The following is a 22,995-nucleotide window of genomic DNA, read 5'->3' as shown; positions in this document are numbered from 1 at the left end:
GAGAAGGGGCAGACGACCAAGCTGGCTGCCTCCTAAGGGAGAGTCCCAGAAGCTGCCATATGGCACTTATGTTCATACCTCCCTGACCAGGACTTAGTCACTTGGCCACACCTAGCAGCAAAGGAGTCTGGGAAATGTAGCCTTTATTTTGGATGGCTATAGAGCTTGCTAAAAAGCAGGGGTTATACATTCTGAAATAAGGAGAATTAATAGAGTGGGACAATTAGCAGTCTCTACCACACAGGTGAGAAAGTTTTTAATAGTAAATGTGAAATGTGTATGTCCTGGGTTGGAATAGTATCTCCCCCCACCCCAAATTCATATCCTTCCCAGAACCTTTCCAGAATGTGGCCTTGTTTAGAAATAGGGTCCTTGCAGAGGTAATTAGTTAAGGTGAGGTTATACTGAAGTGGGTGGACCCGTAATCTAATACGTCTGGCGTCCTTATAAGAAGAGACACACAGACGCAGGCTCACAGGGAGAAGCCCACGTGAAGATGAGGTTGGAGAGATGTTTTATAAGCCAAGGACTGTGGGCAACACCAGAGGGAAAAAGCCCCCACCTGCAGCAGACACAGGAAAAGATTCCCCCTAGAGCCTTCAGAGAAAGCACAGCCTGCCCAGTGGGTATTTGAGAAGATCCCGGTAAAGCAGTGAGTGCAAAGGCCCTGGGGTAAGGACCTGTTTGCGGAGCAGCATGGAGGCAAGTGTGGCCGAGTGTGGCTCTGAGTGTGGTGTGAGCTGGGAAGCTGTGGGAGATGGAGGGGTGGGGACAGCCAGGGGAGGGAGGGGCAGCAGAAGGAAGGAATGGGGGTGGCGCAGCTCAGGGAGGGCTGAGGTGATACTTTGAAGTCAATAGTTAAGAACAAATTAGGACTTCTGGCTTATTCCTTCTCTCATTCTTGGCCAAAAGGGAGTGATGTTCATTAACACCTGCTTTGCTGAGGGCTTGCTGGGGCCACACCCCGTGGTGGCCTCTGGACACTAACGGAGACAGCTACTAAGTGACCACCGGTGGGGCCGGGAGGGGGGGTCGCTTATACAGGGTGGAGACATTAGACAAAGGGATGATTCACATCCTGGGCAGTTTGGGGAGGGAAGGCACAAGATTTCACCACGCCGCTTCTCAGAAAGGCGCACAAAACTTATGAATTGTTTATTTCTGTAAGTTTCCATTTAATATTTTTGGACTGTCATCATCTGCGGGTAACTGAAACCATGGAAAATGAAACTGTGGACAAAGGGGGCTACTGTAGTGAGTCACGGGTTCAAATTCCTGGCTCACTACATCCTAGCTATGCAGACTTGAATAGCTAACCATAGCCTAAGTATTTGTCCCCACCCATACAAGAAGGTGCAGTGCCCGAGCGTCAGGATGGACATTTGTACCAGGGTGCCGATGGGACTTTTCTTGGGGACCCAGAATTAGGGTCAAGGCTCACAGCTGAGGACAAGGCATGCTAAGTCCCCCACTTTCTAAAGGCATTTATCTAGGAGCTGCCAGCCGGAGGGCCCGGACAGTGCAGGAACTATAAGGGGGCAGAAGCACCACCCCCATTCCTCCTCTCCCCTGAGCCCTGACCCCCACGGTGGCCATGCATCCATCCACACTCTGGTTTCAACCATTTCCCACCCATCACCGAATTAATCTTACTCGACTCCTGGAGGACACAAAAAACTGAATGACCTGCCCAAGGTCATGGTCAGTACCCGGCAGACCTGGAACCAAACCCCAGGCTGAACCCTGCAGCCTGGAACTCCTTCCTCAGCAGAGCTGCGTGACGCCATCCAAAGGAGGAATGGGATGCCCAAGAGCTTTTTTTAAAATCATCTTTAATGTATTTTTAATATTTTTTTGCCTCATTTACCAGATAAATCATCTAAATAAATAGATGCTATACAGTCTCTTACCAATATCAGTACAAAAATAAAACCGAGCTCTGCATCCACTCTGGCTCTCCCCAGCACACCCCCACTCAGAAAAGGCATGCGCAGGGGTCAATTCATGCCCAACCCCTCCCAAATACATTCATTTCGTCTGAACAAAGCTCACCGCTCATTCTGTGCAAAGGAAGCGTCCTTGTGCTGAGACCTGGAGGCCAGGCTGGCCACTTATAAAGCGAAAGCTACACCACCTTACAGAAGCATAGCGCCTTCCTCCGGCAGGGGAGGAGGAAGTTGGCAATGGGACCCAGGGGGCAATGACCCTGCTCTGCCCGCAGGCTCGGCTGCTGCACTGAGCGGCCTTGCCAGCGGTGGAGAACATTCTCTGTCCGATCCCACAGCAAAAGAAAAGTACCGACTGGGGTCTACATTCGAACAGGTGGGGGCTGGGGAGAGGAGAGGCAGGTGGTCCGACGTTTCTAAGGCCCGACCCACGAGTGTACTGGCCTTCCGGGTGGTGGGGGCGTGGGGTAGGAGGTCAGCATTCGCCGTGCCCCCTCAGGCCAGGCAGCCCAGTGGGGACACTCAGGGCTGGGAGGAGGCCTGCACGCCACACACGGAACCCCTCCTAGAGGTCTCTGTCCTGGTCAGTGCAGGAAGGGTCCTAAGAGCCACAGCCCTTCCCCCAGGGAGCCGCTCCTGCTGGGTTCAGCCCTCCCTGAGACACAGGCCTGGCTGGTGAGCTGCAAAGGGCTGAGGACCAGACGAGAAGTGTTCTGTTGCTGCCGACAGAGAAACAGCTGCCTCATTCCACCAAAGAGCCCTCCAAACCCCAATCCTGCAAATTGCACATGAAAGTGCCCATGAGGCAGGAAGCGTTTTTTCTGTGTCCCCAGGGGGATAGGGAGTTTGACTTCTATTGGAAGCTGCCAGCCAAGTCCCAAAGCCAGGAGCCAACAGCGTTCAGTTAGAAAGAGGCCCCCCTGCCTACCCACCCTCCAGCGCCCTCACCTCTGCCAGGAGCCGGGTCCTGGGAGAGTCCCCAACTCCAGCTGCGCTTCCCCTCCCCGGGTCTCAGAGGTGTGCGGGTGGGGCTTCCTTTCCCTGACCCACTCCCACTACTCCCATTCAACTCCCCAGGCTAGGGGTGAGAGAAGTCGCCCAGGAGGGGATCATCCGTCCCCCAATGGAAGCACTGAATTGACCCTGGACAGCGAAGGATGAAGGAGGAAGGGGAAAGAGACCAGGAATTTGGGAATCTTGCCAGCAGGGCACCCAAAACAGAAAGGGGGATGCAGGCTGTCTTTGGTTTGGGAACTCAGGGAGAAGGGGTCTGGGAGAAGAATGGCCTATCCTTGCCTGAGCAGGGATTCTGCTGACTTCCTCAGGACACAGGGAGTGGGGGAACAGCCCTGGGGGAGGGTGGGCAGCAATGGCAAAGGGTAGAGGGAGTCAGCCTTTTATACGTGCTCCCCTGGTGCACCCCACAATGTGGCTTTTTCTCCCTTACAGAGCTGGGATAGGGGAAGAGTCATTCCTCATTGCTGGGGGAGCTACTAGTCCACAGGGCAAGTTTGTGCAAACTAGAAAATGAGTGCCCCTTCCTCCTGGCAGACACAGCCCTTTGCCGGGTGCATGGGGCAGGGCTTATGGACAGCCTGACCCCCCATCCACTGCAGCCTGACCACAGGAAGACATGGCAGAGGTCCCCCACAGGACAACAAGGCCAGCCCCAGCTGCAGCGTCTAGGGTGGGTGGGGAGGGGACACAGGACATGAGGAAGTGTGTCAGGAGTCAAGACTGCCCTGAGAAGGTGGGACACCCCTCCCTCCCTGACCACCCACACCGATACCCAACATGGCTGAGTTGGAGGGGAAGGCAGAAAAAGAAGGGAGTGGGAAGGGCTGAAAAGTCACCTGAGTCAGAGAACAAGAGCCCCTCAGGGAGGAAGCACAGGGCCCAAGTGCCTCAGAGCCCCGCACATCTGCACAGACGCTTGCACACCTGCGGCTGACCAGGCGAAGCCGCAAAGCCACATCTGTGTGCGTGGAGCGTTGGAGGCCATCTTGCCCACGGCAAGACTCCTGCCGACAGCTTCCAGCAACTGGTGTAGGGCTAGATTCTGTCACGTCATGGGTCGTGCAAGATGGGGTGCATGTGGGGTGCCCGTGGCAAGTTCTTCTGTACTGTGAATCACCCCACATTCACCTGATCAAGGTCTCTAAACAGGAGGTTTGCAAGGCCCGCTGCACATGTCTGCAGACACGAACACACACTCACGAGGGCGGGAGGGGCAGTGTGCATGTGCACACTTGTGTGGCTACGCGTGAACGCGAATGCTTCTCACAGGCCCGTGATGGGGGATGAGGTGGACCTCTCAGCAGAAGGGGCTCTGCTGTCAGCCGCTCCCCTCCCCGCAACCAGGGAAAGGCAGGGACCGCTCTGAAGGCTTTCTGACACACAGGACACACCACCCCTATCTCCAACTTCCTCCTGCCCCTGCTCTCCGACCCTCACTCCTGATCAAAGGCAGCCTCCAAGCCCACCGAAAGCTGGAGTGCAAAGTTAAAAATAAAGACCACTCCCCACAAAAAAAGAAAAAGGAAAAATCAACCAGAAAGGCTGGGGGAGGGTTTGGGCCTTCCCATCCTCCTGTATTTCCTAGGACCAGCTGCTGTGTCTCTAGAGAAGAATGGTGATGGAGGTGTCCAGGGGAGAGTGGCTCTGTCCCCATCCTGACCTGGAGATGGTACCCCAACTGACAGAGCAGCGCCAGGCCTCCCCACCCCCAGCCCCAAAACAGACCCTGAGGCCTCTCTGTAAACATCACTCCAGAAAAAGGGGCAGGGTGGTGGGAGACTGGTAGGATCTTCCCCCCATTCCTGTTCCATATTTTTTAAATAAAATAATTATCCCGCTCCCAACCCCTCCCCACCTCTGGAAGTCCCCACCCCAAGCCCAAAAGAAAACAGTTTAAGAAAAGTAAAAATGGTGATTCAGAACTTCCCACTGCGGTCTCGGAAGAAGCCCTCAGCAGCCTGGGCCTCACGGAAGGTGACGGTGATGGAGTTGGCGGTGATATCGGTCACTGTCACTTCACTTGTGGGGAGCGCAGGTGTCCAGGGAGGGGGCCCCTCGGCCAGGTCTGCACCTGCTCCAACTGTGGGAGAAAGACAGATAGATGAGGCCAGGCCTGACAAGATGGGGCAGGTGGGAATAGGTGGCAGCATGCAGACCACTCCCCCCCTCACACCAGGTCCTCCTCCGAGTGTCCAGCCAGGTCAGGGCCTAGCTCAGGGCCGGGCACACAGGAGGTGGCCACATTTATCTTTCTCGGCTGGACCAGAGCTCATCCTGAGCAGGACTACAGAACGGGCTGTGTCTGGGCTGAGTGGCCTCAGAGGCACCCCATGCCCTCTTTGAGCATTGGGCCAGCTGGACCTGATGACTCAAGGGACCTTTCCAGCTTTGAGGGTCTCTGGGCCTGGGCCAGGGGGGCTGGGCCACCTTACCCTCCTCTTCGGGGGGCTGCTCAGCAGGCTCCCACTCGCTGGCCGCCTGCAGAACATCCTGAGCTGGTGACTCCTGCAGGAAGAGCTCCCGTCGATGGCTGTGACTCTCCAGGTTGGGCCCGCGGGGCGGGAACTTCTTGCGTGAGAGCCGCAGGTACTTGTGGGCCTTGCGCGGCTTGCGGAGCGGGAAGGGCAGGGTGGGCACCAAGGGGCCCTTGTCCACCAGCTCGGGCGTCCCTGCCTTGACCACCCCCTCGGGGCTCCCGCTGCCGAGCGGGCGTGTCAGAGAGAAGCAGAGCTTCTCCTTGCCCTTGGCCTTGTGGGAGCTCCGCAGGTCCATGCTGTACAGCCGCTGCAGGGGCAAGCCAGGGCACGGCGGGTCAGCCCTGCTCTCCCCCCCACTGCCGCGCCTTTGCTCATGCCGTTCCTCCCGCCCGAGTGCCCTTACCCATCCATGTTTCATGGCCCAGAGCCAGCCACCACCCTACCCCCTGCCCAGCCCCGGCCCCAGCCCAGCTCTGCCCCTCATCTCAGCCCCACAGCAGCCTCATCTGTCCAGGGCTGTCAGGGGCTGGAGCACGGGGGCCGCAGGCATATGCCTTTCGTGCCTTTGGTACACAGCAAAGGACGTACAGGAGGTACAAAGTCAAAACTGACTGACAAAACACAGGCCTGCATTTAGGAAGCAGATACATTAAGGACTTATTCTTCATCAGAGAAACCGTTCTCACTGAAGGACCCCCCCCCCCCCATAGCTGAGACAGCCAGCTCGCCAGGGAGATGGTGTGAGGCAGAGGAATGGGAAGGTTCTTGGGGCAAGTTCACCAAGGGGACACACAGCACCGGGTGGCGCGGGGCTCTGCCAGCAGCCTGCAGGCGCCCCTGGGCCCGTCCAAGGCACTCTCCGCCCTGAGCTGTGGCCCTCTGTTGATGCCCTGCCTCACTCCTGTCAACATTCTCCCGCCACTCAAGGGCTGGAGTTCTGAAATTTGGGGATTTGTCTTGACTTTTGGGGGAAATTTATACAAATTCAACAAAGACCATTGGTGCTAAAATGTTGGGAGGGCCTGGCTCCCTCAAGGACAGTACCTTCTACTGCTGCCTGTCACCAGAGGCCAAGAACTCCTAGGAAGAAAGGGAGGCCATCAGATAGGACCTGTAGGTCAAATGTCTCAAGTTGGGAGCAAAGATCACATGTGCAGGCTCCGTTCCCCAGTCCTACCTGTCAATGCCCATCTCTGGGTATGGGGTGCGGGTTGTCATGGTGATGGAAGGAGTGCTGAACTGGGAAGGGACTGGGAACATACTGCAATGCTGGGAGGGCTTATCCTATAATCAGCTTTATCAAAACCCACTCCTTGAGCCTGGCTCACAGGCCATCACAAGCCCAGGAAACTCTCCCATAATTCTTCCAGTCGCACTCATCTGTCTCCTCTCCACCTCGCCCTCGCCATGACAGCACCACCACTACTAACAGGGATCCAGGAGCACCAGAGGCCGGTCTGGATTTTCATCCAGCTGTGTGACCCTGGTCAACTGCAGCCTACCTGAGTTTGTTTCTTTATCAGTGAAAGGATGAAGACGCTTTGGTAGCCAGCCTCCAAGAGCGCCCCAACAACACCCGCCTCTGGGAATTCACACCCGAGTGTCGTGTCGTGCCCTGCGGGGTGGGACTTCCAAGGCTAGGGCAGGAGAGACACTGTGCTTCCTCCTCGCTCTCTCTCGTGGACTGCCCACTCTGCAGAAAGCTAGTGGGCGTCCTGTGAGGCCACTCAGCAGCCCTCTGGAGAGGTCCGCGAGGTAAGGAACCATGCTTCCTGTCAACGTCCAGCACTGACGCGCCCGGCATGTGAGCAGCGCTCTGGAAGCAGATCATCCAGCCCCAGTCCAGCCTTCAGATGAGCGGATCCCGGGCCGACACCGGGGCTGTACCCAAACTAGAATCACTCAAGAACTAGTTAAAGCACTCCGGAATTCCTGACCCACCGAGACTGTGTGATATCACAAGTGTTTATTGCTTTCAGGTGCTTAGTTAGGGGGAAATTGATTACACAGAAGTAGAGGATGATACCCCTTCCCTAGAGGTGTAACTGTGCAGGTGAAGTGTGTTCATTTGTGAGGGGCGCTGAGCACAGAGCTGAGCGTGGAGATGTCTGCCAGATGCCACCCTCCTTCCAGGGACCCAGTTCACACCAAGCCCGTGGGACATGCCCACTGCATGAAGAGAGGCCCATCTATTCTGGCCAAAGCCTCCGGGGATCAACGGGCCAGAGTGGACAGGAGGCTGGACACACTGCACGTGGACCAGAAGACTGCCTTGGGCTTCCACACCCGGAAGGGCCTCACTAAGTTAAGGAGAGCGGGGATCCTACCCGATGAGAAAACTCAGGCTCAGAGAAGCTCAACATGGAGCACAATTGCCTCAAATCACAGGACTACATCACTTCAGATGCCGTCCTCTTTTCAGGGCAAAGCAGTGGTGAGGTCAGCAAAGTGCCCCCAAGACCTGGGTAACCAGATGACAGAGTCTAGACCCCACCTGTGGCAGAGGATTGGAAAAGGAGGCCCTGGAGGTTTCTTCTCACCGAAAATAACATGATTCTAGGAAACTCCAAGGCTATGGTTCCAGAATTCCAAGGGTCTCTTTTCCTTGAATTCTAAAATTTCAGGCTCCCATGTTTCCTCAATTCTAAAGTTTTTGTCTCTAAGGAACTCAAATATTACAATTTTGTGCTTTGAGGATTTTGAGCATCAAAGAGGCTCCTTTACAAGATTCTAAGCTTTCAAAGTTCTAGGAGCCCATTCACCATATATCCACCCTCCCTCAAACAGCACCTCCCCCGGAGGCTATCTTCCTGGGGCACCAGCCCCATATTCCGACTTTTCCCAACTCCTTCCATTGGACCTTACCCGATAAGTACCCCGCCCACAGCACCCCGCGTGGGGCTGAGGAGGGGGGGTGTTTCAGCTCAACTAGCTGTGCCACTGCATGGATGGGGCCGGCTGACGGGATGAGCAAAGGGGCCTGTGGGTGGGCACCAACGCTGGCGGGTTACCTGCAGCAGAAGCCGCTTGGGTTTCGGGCCTCTCTTCCTATACCCCGACGCTCGGTCTCTCTCCTCCCTGAGGTGCAAAGCAGATGGCAGAAGAAAAGGAAACACTGGTGACATTTAAGGGAAAGTAAGGCGCCCGCTCCACCCCGCCCTTTGCTGTCTATGGGAGAGAAGGCACCTTCCACAGGTCACCCCACCCCCATTTTGGAGTCGGGGCTCCTCCTTGTCGCTCTCTTTAGGCCGCAACAACTGGGTCACATATTCAACTCTCAGGGCCTCGGTCTTCCCAGCCAGCACAAGGCAAGGGCACAGCCACTGGTCCCAATGGCTGAAGTGGGACTCACGTGACAACTCCAAAAATATGTGGCTCTTTACTGGGCTCCAGGGTCATGCACAGCTCTGCTCCACACACCACTGGGAACAACCCCACCAAAAACCAATGTAATTCCAGTTTCCACTCTTGTACAGAAACTTGTCCATCAAGTTTGCCTTGAATGTCCCACAGCAACTGATGAGAATGGGAATGGTTCTTCCCCCCACTATGTGATGGCGGAGAGAACAGGCTCCCCCTTGTCTATCCTGTCCCGTCAGGGAACAGGAGAAAAACTAGCCCGTATCGGGTCCCTAGGAGATACCAGGCTCTCTGCTCGGGGGCTTCTCCACATCCCAAATGCACACACACACAGGCACAACCTGGGGACGCAAACAAAGCCCCACGCAACACACACCAGAAATCACGACAGAGATGCCAACAACTGTGCCTGAAGGGGTGGGACAGTTCAGTCATTTTGTCCTGCCCACTTCACTTCATTCCGCTCACGCTTTCTGTGGCCTCACTGCGGAGGCCACGGGGACGGCAGCAGGAATATGGGGGCAGGATTTCGCCCTAACAAGAGAAAACTTCTGAGATGTTCTAAATGAAATTGCAGCGGGCCAGAGAGTGGGAGAAAGAGACACTGCAGTCAGCCTGTTACTAGCTGGGGGCCAGCTCACATTCCCAATGCGGTGGAGCCTTAAATCAACCTCCAGGCGCCTGTGACACGGCCACCAGGCACCACCGCGTCCCGCACACGCATGAACTTTCAGGACTCTAGCCTGTAACCACTCAAAAGCAGCAAATACGTGTATTTCTTCCTTACACGCTCTGCAGTGCCCCTGCTTCACCTTTTCCCACCCTCCCTTATCTGTAGCCTGTGTAAAATCTTTCAAAACTTACGTCTTTCTTCCCCGAAACGTCATGTATAAAACACGCCGTCCACTCCAACCTGCAGCCCTGCTGCGGTGCTTTAGACCTCACGCCCCAGGACCTGGTCCTTTTCTGGCTAGCAGTACGGCCCCACACACCCCTGCTTTCCAAGTCCGTCAGCCATGGAAGTTTTTTTGTTTCCTTCCCCCTTACTGGTTGTGTGACCTTAGGCCAGTCTCCAAATCTGAGCTCAGCTAAACCCACAAACCCCGCGAAGCTGCTTGCGCTGTTCTTCCTATAGGCAGCAGCTGCCCACCCTCAATCTCCAGGGCCACTGGAGACCTCCTGGGGGAGACGTGATGAGAAGGGGGTAGGAGGGACAAAGGAAGGGACATCTGGGGGCAATGCACCTGGTGAAGGGCCCTCTCTCCTTATCGGGTTGGCTTCAGCAGACCTACTGTGGGACCCCAGAACCAGCATTTGAAAGAAGCATCAGGGTACTCTGATACCGCCCCTGGAGGCTCAAAGGGACAGACCCCCCAAGCCCTCAAGGCTGAGAATCTTCTCTCAGCACCCACTGCTGGGTGCCAGGATACCCCGTTCCAGGCCCATGGAAGACACAGGCAGGTCACTACCTCTCTCCCGGCCTCAGTGTCCTTTTCTGGAGCTGGTCACCAAGGCTCTCGAGAGGAGCAAGAGGGCTCCCTGGTATGTACGAAAATGGAGGATAGAAAGGCTTAAAGTAATAAAAAGGAAGAAGAAAGAGGAAAGAAAAAGGAAAGAGCAGAAGAGGGGGAGGAAACAGAGGGCGGAAGGTAAGGGCCTTGGGGGAAAATAATAATAATGATAATGTTTTTGTTATATTTATGTAAGTCATTTATCATCATCATCATACACTGGACACGGTACAAAGTGCTGCTCTACAGCCTTTACCCTCAAACCACCCTACGAGGGAGGCACTATTACTATCCTCATTTTATAGTGTGGAAACTGAGGCACAGAGAAGTGAGGTAACTCACACAATGCCCAAGTGTGACACCTTCCGCCACTGGTGAAAATGCTGAGTTCCGGGTTCCAACCTTGGGAGGGTTGGGCCTAGGGTTCCAGTGAGGGTCAGCAAGACCGGCCTGGAGCCCAGGCCTCGTGATCTGGGCTTCTAATCTGCAGCCCCGCGCCCCGCTTGCTGCCTGTAAACCGGGAGGGGCCGGTCGGGAGAGGGAGGCGGGGGCATCCACTCCAGGCGGTCCTTACCAACCCAGGGCCTGGTTTCTGTCAGGCCTGCACCCGCTGACCATTTCTGTCCAGGGCTGTGGGGCAGAGGCTGCCACAGGGTCGTGGCCCCAGCAAGCCCCGGAGCCCTCTCAGCCCCTCCTGGTGTGCAGGGACTCCCCAGGAGGGCCTCCTTGCCAGCCCCCTCCCCAGTCTCTTTAAAACCCTGCAAAGCAGGTGTTAATGGACATCTCTCCCTTTGCACCAAGCCTGAGAGGAGTCAGCCAGAAGTCAAGCTGTCGGTCTGTACAAGCCTCTGAGCTCCTAATTTGTTCCGTAACGACTGACTTCTCTGACTTATTCAAAATATCACCCCAATCCTCTACCAGGACATACTCAGCCCTCCCTGAGCTGCGCCACCCCCATTCCTTCCTTCTGCTGCCCCTCCCTCCCCTGGCTGTCCCCACCCCTCCATCTCCCACAGCTTCCCAGCTCACACCACACTCAGAGCCACACCCAGCCACACTTGCCTCCATGCTGCTCCGCAAACAGGTCCTCACCCCAGGGCCTTTGCACTCACTGTGCTTTTCCCGGATCTTCTCAAATACCCACTTGGCTCATTTCCTCACTTCATTTAGGCCTTTGGTCGAACACCACCACCTACCACCCAGGTCAGCAGCACTCCCACCCATCCCTCTCCCTGTCCCCTACCCTGTCTGAGCAGTGAGCACAGCTGATATGCGTTTGCTAGTGTGCTTTCTATAGCGTTGCTCTGCCCTGGGAGTGGAGCCACAAGAGTGTAGGGACGTTGGTTGGTTTTGTTCCTGCTGTGTCTCCAGCACCTAGAACAGTGTTTGGCAGATATCAGGACCTCAATCAAGACTCGCTGAACAAATCAAAGAATGACTAGCTGACCCCTAATTACCATCAGAAGATACTCACATGTGTGTGCCCACATTCACAGGTTTACAAAGTGCTTTCAAATACCTTTGCTCCCCATATAAGCCCCAATAGGCCAGCATGTTATCCCCATTTCCCAGATGGGGAAGCTAAGGCCCAGACAGGGAAAGGCCATGCCTGACACCTCACAGCTGCTGAGTGGCAGAGCCGGATTAGGATTCTAGTCCAGGCCTTTGACGCCTGCCCAATGCTCTCCTTACCACATTCCAGGACATTCTGCAGGATTCTTCCAGGGTCACAACCCTTTTAGTCAAGACACCACCAAGCACTAGGGAACCAGAAAGAAGCTGTGGGGCAAGGACACCCTCACTTTTAAAGGAAGGAACAGTGGGAACTGGTCTTTGCATCTGCAGCAGGAGACCTCCTAGGGAGAAGTGGTGAGAAGGGCGGGAGTGGCAGAGGAAGGGCACTGATGCAGAGTCAGGAGCCCCACACTGAGTCCTGGTTGGGCGACTTCCCAGCTGTGAGGCAAGCCCCTCGGCTCCCCATCTGTCAGATGAGACCCTCCACCCTGTCGCAGGACATTGCAGGCAGCAGCCAAGGCAAACGATTTTAGGAAATGGTCCGCACTCTAGAGGTCGGTGGTTGGGGAATTGCTACAGGACGTGGGCAGCCTGCTGGCAGGAGGTCAGCAATGCTGAGCTCACAGGCAGAAGTGAATCTGCTCAAAGGGCCCCACACCAGGAGAAAAGACATGTCAAAGGCTCCCTGCTGAGTGCCCTCATGGCCACTGGACAAGCAACCAATGACTAGCCAATCTGTGAATCGCAGCCGAGCAAGGGCAAATGTGGATGTGGGAGACTGAGGCCCAGGCGGCGTGCCCAGCCACTCGGCTAGGAGCAGGCCAGGCGAGTGGACCAGAACTCAGCCAACCTGGCTCCAAAGCCACAGCCCCTCCCGGGCCTTTCCTGAGCAGCGTCAGACTCACCTTCTCCTGCTGAGGGAATCTCCAGGGAGCACGTCGCTGATCTGCCCCCAAGGGCATGCCTGGACATTATTAATACTGCTGCCCATCACACACAGCGCATCGCTAGGATGCATTTTTACATTCTTCACCGCAACTGGAACCCTACTTTACGGGGAAGTTGCGGCGGGAGTTATTGGGGTGGCCCACTTTATAGCAGAGAGCACGAGGCCTGGGGAGGGGAAGGAAGTAGCCCACATCATTCAGCAACAGGAAAGGGACCAGGGGCCTTGGCTGCCCTGGACCTGGTGCCCACCACCTTCCCCCAGCTGCAGACTAGACCCCGACCGCCCATGCTCCGCGTTCAGAGCCAAGCCAGCAGCAGGCTCCCTGGGAAACCTCTGAGCCTGCCTGTCACCCAGCCCCGTGGCAGGCTGAGCCCCTTACTTCTCTTCATAGGCCATGACCAGGCGGGGGTCCAGGATGTGCTCTTCTGGCTCCCACGTGCTGTACCTGGGAGAGAAACTCGAGGTCAGAGCTGCCCTGCTCCCCACAGCATTCACAGCAGCCACAGCTGCCCCACCAGGGCCCATTGTCTGCAGCCTCTCACCCCTTCCTGGTACAGGAAACTGTCACCAAGTCCAAGGAGCTGTTCCTGACCACCCAGACTAGGCTAGGAGCCTCCTGGGGGGCTCCGACACCAGAACACCCCTCATTCTAAGCACTGATCACACCACCCTATAAATGTGTCCATCTCCCAATGAGACCCCACGTTCACCTCAGGAGCATGGGGTGCCTGGAAGAGGGCAGGGCCTCTAAGTCCCCGAATCCCTTCCTCGAAGAGGCAAGAGTGTGTGGCAACGGGCAGGGGCTCTGAGCCCTATTGCCTGGGTTCAAATCCCAACTCTGCCCTTGCCAGCTGGAGGACTCTGAACAGTTTACTTAGTGTCTCTGTGCCTCGATTTCCCCTTGGGTAAAAGACTCTTGTGCTGATTTAATGCATGCATGTGTCCAAGTGTTTAGAGCAGTGCATGGCACACAGGAAGTGCTCTGTGCAGAGTGCTGCTCCGTCCCTCCCCTCCTCAAAGCCCAGCCCCAGCACAGCCTTCACTGCTCGGGCTGAGGTGCTCCCTCCCTCCCTGGTGCACATCTGTGCCATCATGGCCAGGTTGGAAGTGCCCTTGCATCAGGGCTGGGCACACAGCAGGATTTAGTAAGTGTCCAGTGACAGAATGGCACAGTGTCCCCTTGGCATTTCCCCAGGGGATCTTCTGCCACTGCCGGACCACAGAGCACCCTCTAGAGGACAGACCTGGGCTGAGACAGCTTAGCACTTCCAGAGCTCGGCCATCCTGGTTCTACCTGCCCTGTCATTCACTTACTATTTGCCTTTAAAGCAGCTCACTTTTTAGTTCATATAATTGAATTTTAAAAGCAGACTGTGTACGACTGTCCCACAAGTAGGAAAACCAGTATCACTCACCAGAAACACGCTAGTGAATACAAATTACAAAATTTAAAACAAATACGTGTGTGTATATATGCGCATGCATACAAATATAAAATTACATACGAACACACAATTACGCCTGCACGTGCACATGTATATGCACAAACAAAACCAAAGCAACGGACTATGATTCTGGCCAAGGCTGCACCCAGCTCTGATGGATAAGAAGGGAGGGGAGCAGCGAGTAGGGAGATGTCAGGAGGCAGAAAGTTTAGGCAGAGCCCCAACCCCCATGGCCTCCAAGCCAGCTGAGCTAAAACCTTCATCTCAAACTGTCTCGGGACTGTGAAACCTAACTAACAGTGGCCCAGTCTAGACTGAACAACGAGCTGCCCCTGGACCATCCTCTCTTCCTTCCGCCAGTGACACTGCAGCACGTCTACTCCGTGAAGGTGACGTGTTGGGCTCTGTAAACTCAGCAATGAAGGTGCATGCCCTTAGGACCTTATGGCCCCTCCCCAAATGCCACATGCCCGCCTGAGCAGGCACAGTCACACCCCTGTTCCTGTGCACATGCTGTGCTTTCCTCCCTCCAGCGAGCTCCTACTCATCCTTGAAGAGCCAGGTCCCTGTAGCTTTCCCTGACGCCCTCTCCCAGCTGTCCCACTCCCAGCAGGATGAACTCTCCCCTCTATGACCTTCCTGTTGCACTTGGCACCTGCCACAATTACTGATGAGTCCAGCTGGTATCCTGGGGGGCAGATGGTAACCCCTCTCCACAACGCCTAGCCCAGGCAGGACCCCCGGGTGCTCTGGGAATAGCTCTAGAAGCCACTGCAGAGTTTCACTCACTCTGAAGCAAAGGTGAAAGTGAAACTGGGTTTGTTTGTTTTTTTATAGTCTGGGTAAAGCCCCAACTATGAGCAACCAGAGGCTGGCAGAGACTCCAAACCCTCCTCCCCCAAAACGAACCTTGAGTTTCCTCTACTGGAGGAAACTATACAAGGACAGGGGAATTTTGTGTTCTTCCTTCTGCTGCCTCACCCTCCCTCTTTCTCTAGCTGTTAAAATGTCTCCACCTTGCTCTGCCCTACCCACTTCCCCACCGTCCTGCCCATTTTTTGTTGCTGTAGCTGCTGTGTGGTTCCTGGCAAGTCCCTACACTTCTCTGCACCCCAGCTCCCTTATCTTAGCGTCACCAGCACCACCACAGTTAACAGCAAGGAGGGAGAGCAGACTAAGGACCCATCCTTTCCTCCCAACACCTTTATGAGGTAGGTGGCCCCATTTTACAGATAAAGACACTGAGGCTCAGAGGGTAAGCATCTCGTCAAGGCCACTGAGCCAGCGAGTGGCCAGTCTGTGGTTGGAACTTAGTTGAATCTCGGCCACTCTCTCCTGCCGGTCCCTCACGTCACCGCATCTGGCTCCCCACAGACTGGGACGTCTCAGGAGAGGGGCGCTGCCTGCCTGACTAGTCCTCAGTGTCTGATCAGCAGCCTGGCACACAGTGGGTGCACAGAAAGCGGCGGCAGGCTCCGAGGGGACTGTTACAGGCCTGGGGCGTCCATCGGGGGATGAGGTAACAGCACAGTCAGACTTGGCAGCTGGAGGCCTGGCCCTGCTCCGTCCTAGGGGAGGTCAAGGGGAGGTGGACTGCACCACTTGTCTAACACCCTGGGTGCCCCTAAAATGGAGGCCAGCAGCGCCCCTCCGCAGTGGGCATCAGGGATGCTACAGGGATGGCAAACCCGCTTCGGGAACAGCCGGACACAAAGACAGAAGCGCGCAGGCAGCAGGGTCCACAGCCTGGGCGCAATCAGGGGGCGAGGTGGGGAGCGCACAAGGAACAGGCGCGGCTGGCGGCTACGGAGCGCTCGGTGGGAGCCGAGAGCCCCCTCCGCCCGGCCCGCTCGCCCCGCCCCTCCACCGCTTGCCCGGGCGCAGCGCACGCACGCGCACGCAAGGCGGGCGCGCACACGGATTAGCAGGCCAACCAATGGGGGGCGGGGGCGGGGACGACGCGCGCCGACTGAGGTAAACACGGCCACGTGACCGACAGCCCCGCCCCCGGGACGGGTAAACAGGCGCCCCGCCGCTGCCTGAGCTAGGTCTGCGCAGGCTTCAGTCATGCGGGGCCCGCCCCAGCCCCCCATTCTGATTTAAACGCGTCCAAAATAAGAACTGGGCAGTGGGCTCGGGGCAAGCCTGCAGGGTGGCCTCCGTTTACCCATCTGTGAAGTGGGGCTGTAATAGTCCGTGTTTTAGGGTTGATGTTCCGATTAGATGTGTTAAGCCATGTGAAGCACTTAGTCTATTGTGGCACATGGTAAAAGCAAATAAGCGTTAAATGAATTTCCAAAGTCTAGACAGTGCAAAAACCTGACAGGGCTCCAATCCTGGACTCTGCTGCTGCTCCCCAAACCTAGTCTTAGAGGAGAAAGAGAAGGAAGTGCCTCCTCTGCCCGGTACTGCTATGAACCTCTCCTTGTCACAGGCAGGCCTTGGCAGGGCCGCGTGAGGCTAGGGCCTCAGTTTACAGGTGGGCAGGTGGAGGTGCAGAGAGGCTGGGGGCTTTGCCCTGGGTCACACAGTGGATAAACATATACAGCAGGGTTCAAAGGCAACCTGGTCTGGCTCCACAGCCTGAGCACTTCCTACTGAACCGGCCATCAGGCCAACACGCGAGATGCTCAGTCACCCTTGCCAGAGCTGGCGGTGTGTCAAAGGGCTACACCTCCAAGTGCTGGGGTCAGACGCCCGCGGCTCACATCCTCCCAGCTATATGACCCTGGGCAAGGACTCCTCTCTGAGCGCTTCTGTCTCCCCATCTGTAAAATAGCTTGCCACGAGTCAATTAAACGGGCCAATCCCTGACCATGGGGGCTTACAAGGGGCTTACTGATTGGCAACCTGGTTATTGCTGTGCTACTGACAATATCATTACTAAAGCTCCATGGAGGTGGTCCTCCCCAGAAGATGCGGTAGCATTCGCAAGTGGGAATGGACAGAGGAACGTGGTCCCAAAGGGGGAACAGCAGTCCTGGGCAGGTGGAGATGACAGTGGGGTGTCTGAGGTCTCTGCCGGGCTGAGAGCACCTGTAGCTGATGATTAAACATCCTCTGTCTCATGCCCCCTCCCCCTCCCTGTGCCATTTGCTGTACCTTCCAGGACAAGCAAGATAGCTCCTCTGCCCCACCTGCTGGGGAGGAAGGGCAGTCATTTGTCTGCTACTTGGAGGTAAATAGGCAAACATATAAAAGCTTAACAGGAGCCTGGCACAGAACGAGTGTTTCTGTTAATCATGGTTTTTGTTAGTAGAAGCCTCCCTGGGCAAGGGCCAGGAGGGGGCTGGGAAGCAGGAGAACCTGACTCCCTTCCCCACTGAGGTGGGCTCAGCCCTAGCCAAGGCTCCCAGGCCTGCAGGGAACAGGCCTGTCCAACTCCCCACCCTCTTTCTCAGCCTCTGTCCCAAGTCAAGCCCCCTGAGGGGGGGAGATTGAAGACCAAGTGGGTTACAAAGGAGTCCTGGATCTCCTGCCTCTTCCTTTAACTGAAGCTCCGTTTTTTCCCAAATGAAGAGGAATGACACAGTGGATGGCATGAAGTGGGGACCACACTGCACGAGGTTGGCAGTTATACTCTTGTAATGACCGCTCCTCTCTGGGCCTCAGTTTCCTCATCTGAGGACTGATCTAAATGATTTCTAGGTCACTTTGAGCTCCTGTTAGGAATGGACTCCCCCAGGTCCCTTTCCTGGCTGGGGGGGTGGGGGGGACCTAGAAGCGGAGATGTGTAACTCTATTAATAGCAAACATTTACTAAGTACTTGGTCAGCTGAGAATGCACCAGGTACTTTCTAGCCATCATCTAATCTTCACGACGACGTTGTGATGGAGCTTTATTATTCCTGTTTGGAAATTAGGAAGCAGAGGTCCCAGCATCTTGGGGACCTGCCTAAGGACTCACAGCTGTCCAGCTGTGAGCCAGGCCAGGAACCCAAGGAACAAAGAGTGGGGGAGCCAGAGGTGCCCCCAGTCATCTGGCCAAACAAGGTTCCCAGGCCCTCTTGGGTAGGGGAGAGGAGTCATAAAAGGTAGTTATTACGGCCCATCTGGCGGTCTCAGCATGTTAAGAAACAAGTGAGCCCCAGGGCTCAGGCCAGCAGAAACATACAGGGGCTACGCCTGGAGTGCTAGGTCCCTCCCTGCTGATGGAAGCTATGATGGGCAGACCTATTCATTTGGGATTAATAAAAGTGGAGAAGGAACTTTTAATTGATAAGTACCTCTGTTTAGAGATGAAAATCTTTCAAAAGATGGAGTCTACAGAGGAGGAAAAATTGCCAACAGAGCCTTGTAGGCCCTCAAGGAGGGACCACACTCCAACACAATGCGTTCTGATGTAGAAGCTAAGGGGGAGCGAGTGCCCCGGGAGACAGTGCGCCTGCTGCCTGCCCTGGGCGTCTTCCTTTTCTTGCTCTCCCACACTCTTACTGCCCCTTCACCCGGGCCAGAAGTCCTCTCATCTGCCCAGTGGAGGAAGGGACCCTCCTTCAGTCCCCAGGTGTTTGGGAAGGAGCAGCAGGTGCGGGAGGAATGGATAAATGCATTCTCTGGCTGGCCAGTCACCAACCCCAATCATCAGGATGCCTGCAGGTCACTCTGAACATGTGCCCAAACCTTTCACCCCTACAAGGTGAAGGAGCACATGAGGGGAGAGCAGGGTCTGGACTATTGAACCCATTTTACATAGAGGGAAGACAAGGCAGCATAGGCCATCTTCGCCTCTGCCATCTCTCCCCACCATGCTCCTAAGATGCTCCCAGAATCCAATACCAGGTCAGCCCCCCACCACCAGGAAGCCAGCGGAAAGCCCCTGGCACAGACACAGAGGCTCCGAGCAAAGGGGGATTCCAGGAGTCAATCTCTAGGAGGCAGGGCAGGGAGGTGGGGCGCTCACAAACCAATGGGCAGGCCCCACGACCTGCCGGCAGGTGATTGGTTGGTATGAAGGTTCCTGATTGGGCGTCCACAGGAGAGGTGGAGCCGATTGTGAGAGGTCCTAGACTCAGCTCCCACCCTCCAACTCTGAGGAAGGAGGTACAGGTGAGATACCTGAAAATAGGGATGCTTAGTTCAACTCTGCTTCCATTTGCTGTGTGACCTCGGCAAGCTGCATAGCTTCTCTGAGCCGTTTTCTCATCTTTAGAGACCACCACCCTGCCTGCCTCACAAGGCTGTATGGGACCCTGCTCTGCAGACTGGAGAGTGCTACCCAAAGACTAGGTGGGTTCAGGCTCTGTCCCTAGTTCTATGGCACTGAGGACTCATGCCCCACTGGCTACACTTGTCTCACCCAGCACCACAAACCCCTCCCCAGCACAGTACTTGCTGTGGCTTGGGACACCCTCCCGTCCTGTCCCGTTTCCCCCACCTCCCACCCCTGGCCAACAGCCATCTCTGAAGCCAAGAGGCTGGGCCTTCACCTCCCGGGTACCAGGAAAAGCCAGAAGGAGGGGAGGGGAGGGGAGGCTGAGGGGAGAAGATGGAGCTCAACCTGGAGGGGAGCAGGTGAGAAGGAAAGCTGGGGCCCACACTGACCATCATGTGCTCCAAGCCCTCAGCTGGCAGAGGGGCAACTGAGCCAGAGAAGATGGTTTAAGAAAGGCCTGCCAGCCAATTACTAAAGCGGCCAGAGCTAAAAAGCTAGGCAGGAGAGAGGGCAAAAGGTGGATGGAAGGATGTACAGGCAGGCAGACACACACACAAAGGACCTTACTTTGGGGGCCATCCTTTCCACTTCACCAGATATTCGACTTTACCCTGGGAAGAAAGAGAAGCAGACAGTGATATACACAGTGAGACGACCGCTCGCAGGACAGGAAGGACCAATCCTCTCTGCAGGTAGATGTCCCCCAACACATACACACAGACCAGGGAATGTCCCCACCAGATCTACACCAACCCAGAGATGTCCCCCAAACTGTGGTTGCTGCATGACCACCCAGACCACCCTGCCTACTGGAGCACCGGAGTGTATATGGCCCCAAACACCTCCGGGACTCCTGTGACAGAAGTTCAGCTCACGTCACACATGGGGAAACTGAGACCCCATGGGGGCATGCGTCACCAAAGGCCCAGTGTCCAGAGGCCCAGTGCTAAGACCATAACTCTCCTTCCTGTTTAGGTCAGAAGACTCTCCAAATCGTAGAAGATTCCTCGCGTGAGTGTCCCCTAGGGCTCTAGTGCCACCAGCCCGCTCCCTGGGAGAGGCTGCCTCTGGCCCAGAGGTGACAGGCCAATGATCTTGGTACGCTCAACCCAAAAGATGCTGGTAGGACCCCCAAGAAGGCTGACAGCTGCCACCTTCAGAGATGATGGTCAGCCCTCCACTCGTTAGAAAATAGAGCCAGGCTCCTCCCTTCCTCACAGCTCACAGGAGCCTTTGAAAGTTTCTAGTCCAGCCCCATCCAGTGGGTGAAACCGCTCCACACTGGAACTTTGAGATCAGGATACGTCACCTCTGGCCAGCGTTTCTAATGCCCCCCGCCCACCTCACAGTGTTTTCTGCACAGCACACAGCCCCACTGGGAGGCATCTGTGTTTATGTCCCCATTCATTACGTGTCTCCTCTGCCAGCATGCCAGCTCCTCCGGGGAAGGGGAATATCCCTCCCGGGCGCTCAGAACGGTGCCCGGCACACGACACAACCCCACTAAATTCATGCTGAATGAATGGCCGAAGGAATGATGCCCCTCCGTCTCCGGCACTACCCTCAGGCCCCGCGTACAAGAGGGATAATCACTGAACCTGCTTGGGTTACACCACCCGGAAAGCGCCGGGCTCTGTGGGATAAACTAAAACTCTGGAGGGTGGGAGAAGAAGGAGGGGCAGCCCCAGCAGGAAGACAGAGTTCAAACCCACTGCGTTGCAGGAGAAAAGAAGCTCACGGCCCATCTCGACCTGGACCCGTGGACGAAGGTGCCAGAACTGAATGTTTTCTCTCCAAAGGAGATGAGCTGGCAATTAGCCGACGTGAGCCCCTGCGCTACTTCCATGTCTAACTTGTCGTTGACCTTGACCAGGGCACTTCCCCGACCTGGGCGTCAGTTTCTGCCTCTGCCAAATGAGAAGCACTGACCTCTAAGCTGGCTGGGGCCTCCCGAGGGGCTTCAGGGAGCAGATGTGCAGGGGACGGTGGTTACTGCCGGGAGGGGAACTTCCCCGAGGCCTTCCCTCCCCGGCCTCCGGCTGGGGCGAGCCCACTGTGCCTGCACACGCCCAGGGCTGCGGAGCGCCCAGGTGCAGCCCGGAGGCGCAGGGGCGCGAGCCCAGAGAGCCCTCCTGCAACTGCAGCGTGAGCGCCGCGAGGGGACGCGAGGGGGAGGAGCCTCGGGGGGGCGGGGGCGCTGGAGGCGGCGTCGCGGGGCCAGCGGGGCGGGGCCGAGCCGGGGTCGGGAAAGCGGAGGGGTGTGCGCTGGCAGAGGGGGAGAAAGATGGAGGTGGGGTGTGGGAAGCATCGGAAAGGGCCGAAGTCCGGCACTTGGACCTCTGAGGCAGGAAGCTGCTCCAAAGCTCCGCCTCCAACTTCAAAGGTCTTGGTACCGAGAGTCGAGTCCTGAGTTCGAGACCCAGTTTCGACGTTAACACACTAGGGAAACCGTTTCCTCAACGTGGGCCTCAGTCTCCCCATATTTAGGGTTAGGGGAGGGTGAGGAAGGACGGCGTTGAGGATCCCTACAGACTGATCCTAAGCTCCAGCTCCGGCGCACTTGGCTGCCTCCAGCATCCCGGGGCGACAACTTTTATTCTCCTCAACCTACACGGTGGCGGGGGAAACTGAGGCACGGGCTGGGGGGACGAGCCCAACAGCGCGGGGCTGCCTGGGCCCCCTGCCCCACTTCCCCCTGCGTCCCCAGCGTGGAGGGGACGGTGTTGGGAACCGGAGGAGACCCCAGAGGGGTCTTGGGAGCCGCCCCCCGGCAGCCTCACCTTCCGCACGCGCTTCTTCCGGATGCTCTCCACGGCGAACACCTGCTCGCCGATGGCTGACAGCTCCATGCGGGGCGGCGGGTCAGCGGGCCCGGGGCCGGGCCGGGCCAAGCCGGGGGCGGAGCTGCGGGGCCGCGGCTGCGGCGCGCGATGCTAGGGCCGGCGGGGTCCCCGTCACCCTCGCCCGGGCGCGCACGCGCACGCGCACGCGCGCACACCCCCCCGTGCTCCCTCACGCCGCCGACGTTCCATTTTTGAACCTGCGCAACGTTTTCCTCCGCGCGAGCGAGCGAGCGAGGGCGCGGGGAGTGGGCGGGGCGGGGGCCCGGCTCGCGCCCGGCAGGCCCCGCCCCTGCCGCCTAGCCTGCCTCTCGCCGGCCCCGCCCTCGCTGGAGCCCCGCCCCGTCGGGGCCCCGTGCCGCCCCGCTCCGCAGCCAGGGGCCGCGCGCCGCACGCCAGCCGCGGGCCGGCGGAACTTATTTGGCGCGGGCGCCGTTCGGCTCCGGGACGAAATCCTACCACCCAGACGCGTTTTTAAAATCCTCCCGTTGACTCTGATGGGCCGGAAACGGCCTGGCCCGGGTTGGGCAGATGAGGAAACCGGCAGAGCGGGGAGGCCATCTGCCCCACCTCCCACAAACGAGCAGGCGGGGCCGCGGTGCGAACCCCGGAGCTGCAGGACGGGTACCGCCAAGGTTTCCCCACCTGTCGCGGCGTCACCGCAGCGCGGTCTCTCTAGATCTGGGCTCCGGAGCGGCGCCGTGTGGCCAGTGCTGACCAGGCGCCTCCACGTCCGTCGTTCCACCCGTCGGTCCGTCGGTCCGCAGGCTGCAAGGCAGAGAC

General features: G+C 57.0%; 1 protein-coding gene across 3 annotated transcripts; it reads right to left on the bottom strand.

Annotated features, from left to right (window-relative positions):
• Positions 1-1,821: 1,821 nt before the first annotated feature.
• CBX7 (chromobox 7) lies at positions 1,822-22,443 on the bottom strand. 3 transcript variants are annotated; one of them, XR_013993933.1, is made up of 7 exons: positions 22,153-22,439; positions 19,940-19,983; positions 13,155-13,220; positions 8,452-8,518; positions 5,396-5,468; positions 3,800-5,043; positions 1,823-2,721 (listed from the first exon to the last, which is right to left on the bottom strand). XR_013993933.1 is itself a non-coding variant. In XM_081058346.1 (6 exons), exons 1-6 carry the CDS (start codon positions 22,219-22,221, stop codon positions 4,880-4,882), a joined length of 762 nt encoding a protein of 253 aa, XP_080914472.1. In that variant the 5' UTR covers positions 22,222-22,443; the 3' UTR covers positions 1,822-4,879. The 3 variants fall into 3 exon arrangements, 2 of the variants coding, with proteins under 2 accessions (XP_080914472.1, XP_080914473.1); XM_081058346.1 differs by having other exon boundaries at positions 1,822-5,043; positions 5,396-5,747; positions 22,153-22,443; XM_081058347.1 differs by having other exon boundaries at positions 1,823-5,043.
• Positions 22,444-22,995: the final 552 nt, after the last annotated feature.

The sequence above is a fragment of the Rhinolophus hipposideros genome (genome assembly GCF_964194185.1).
Source record: "Rhinolophus hipposideros genome assembly, chromosome: 9".
Classification (NCBI taxonomy): Eukaryota; Metazoa; Chordata; class Mammalia; order Chiroptera; family Rhinolophidae; genus Rhinolophus; species Rhinolophus hipposideros.
The sequence above is the reverse complement of the archived record's forward strand: the minus strand, read 5'-3'. Positions and strand labels throughout refer to the sequence as shown.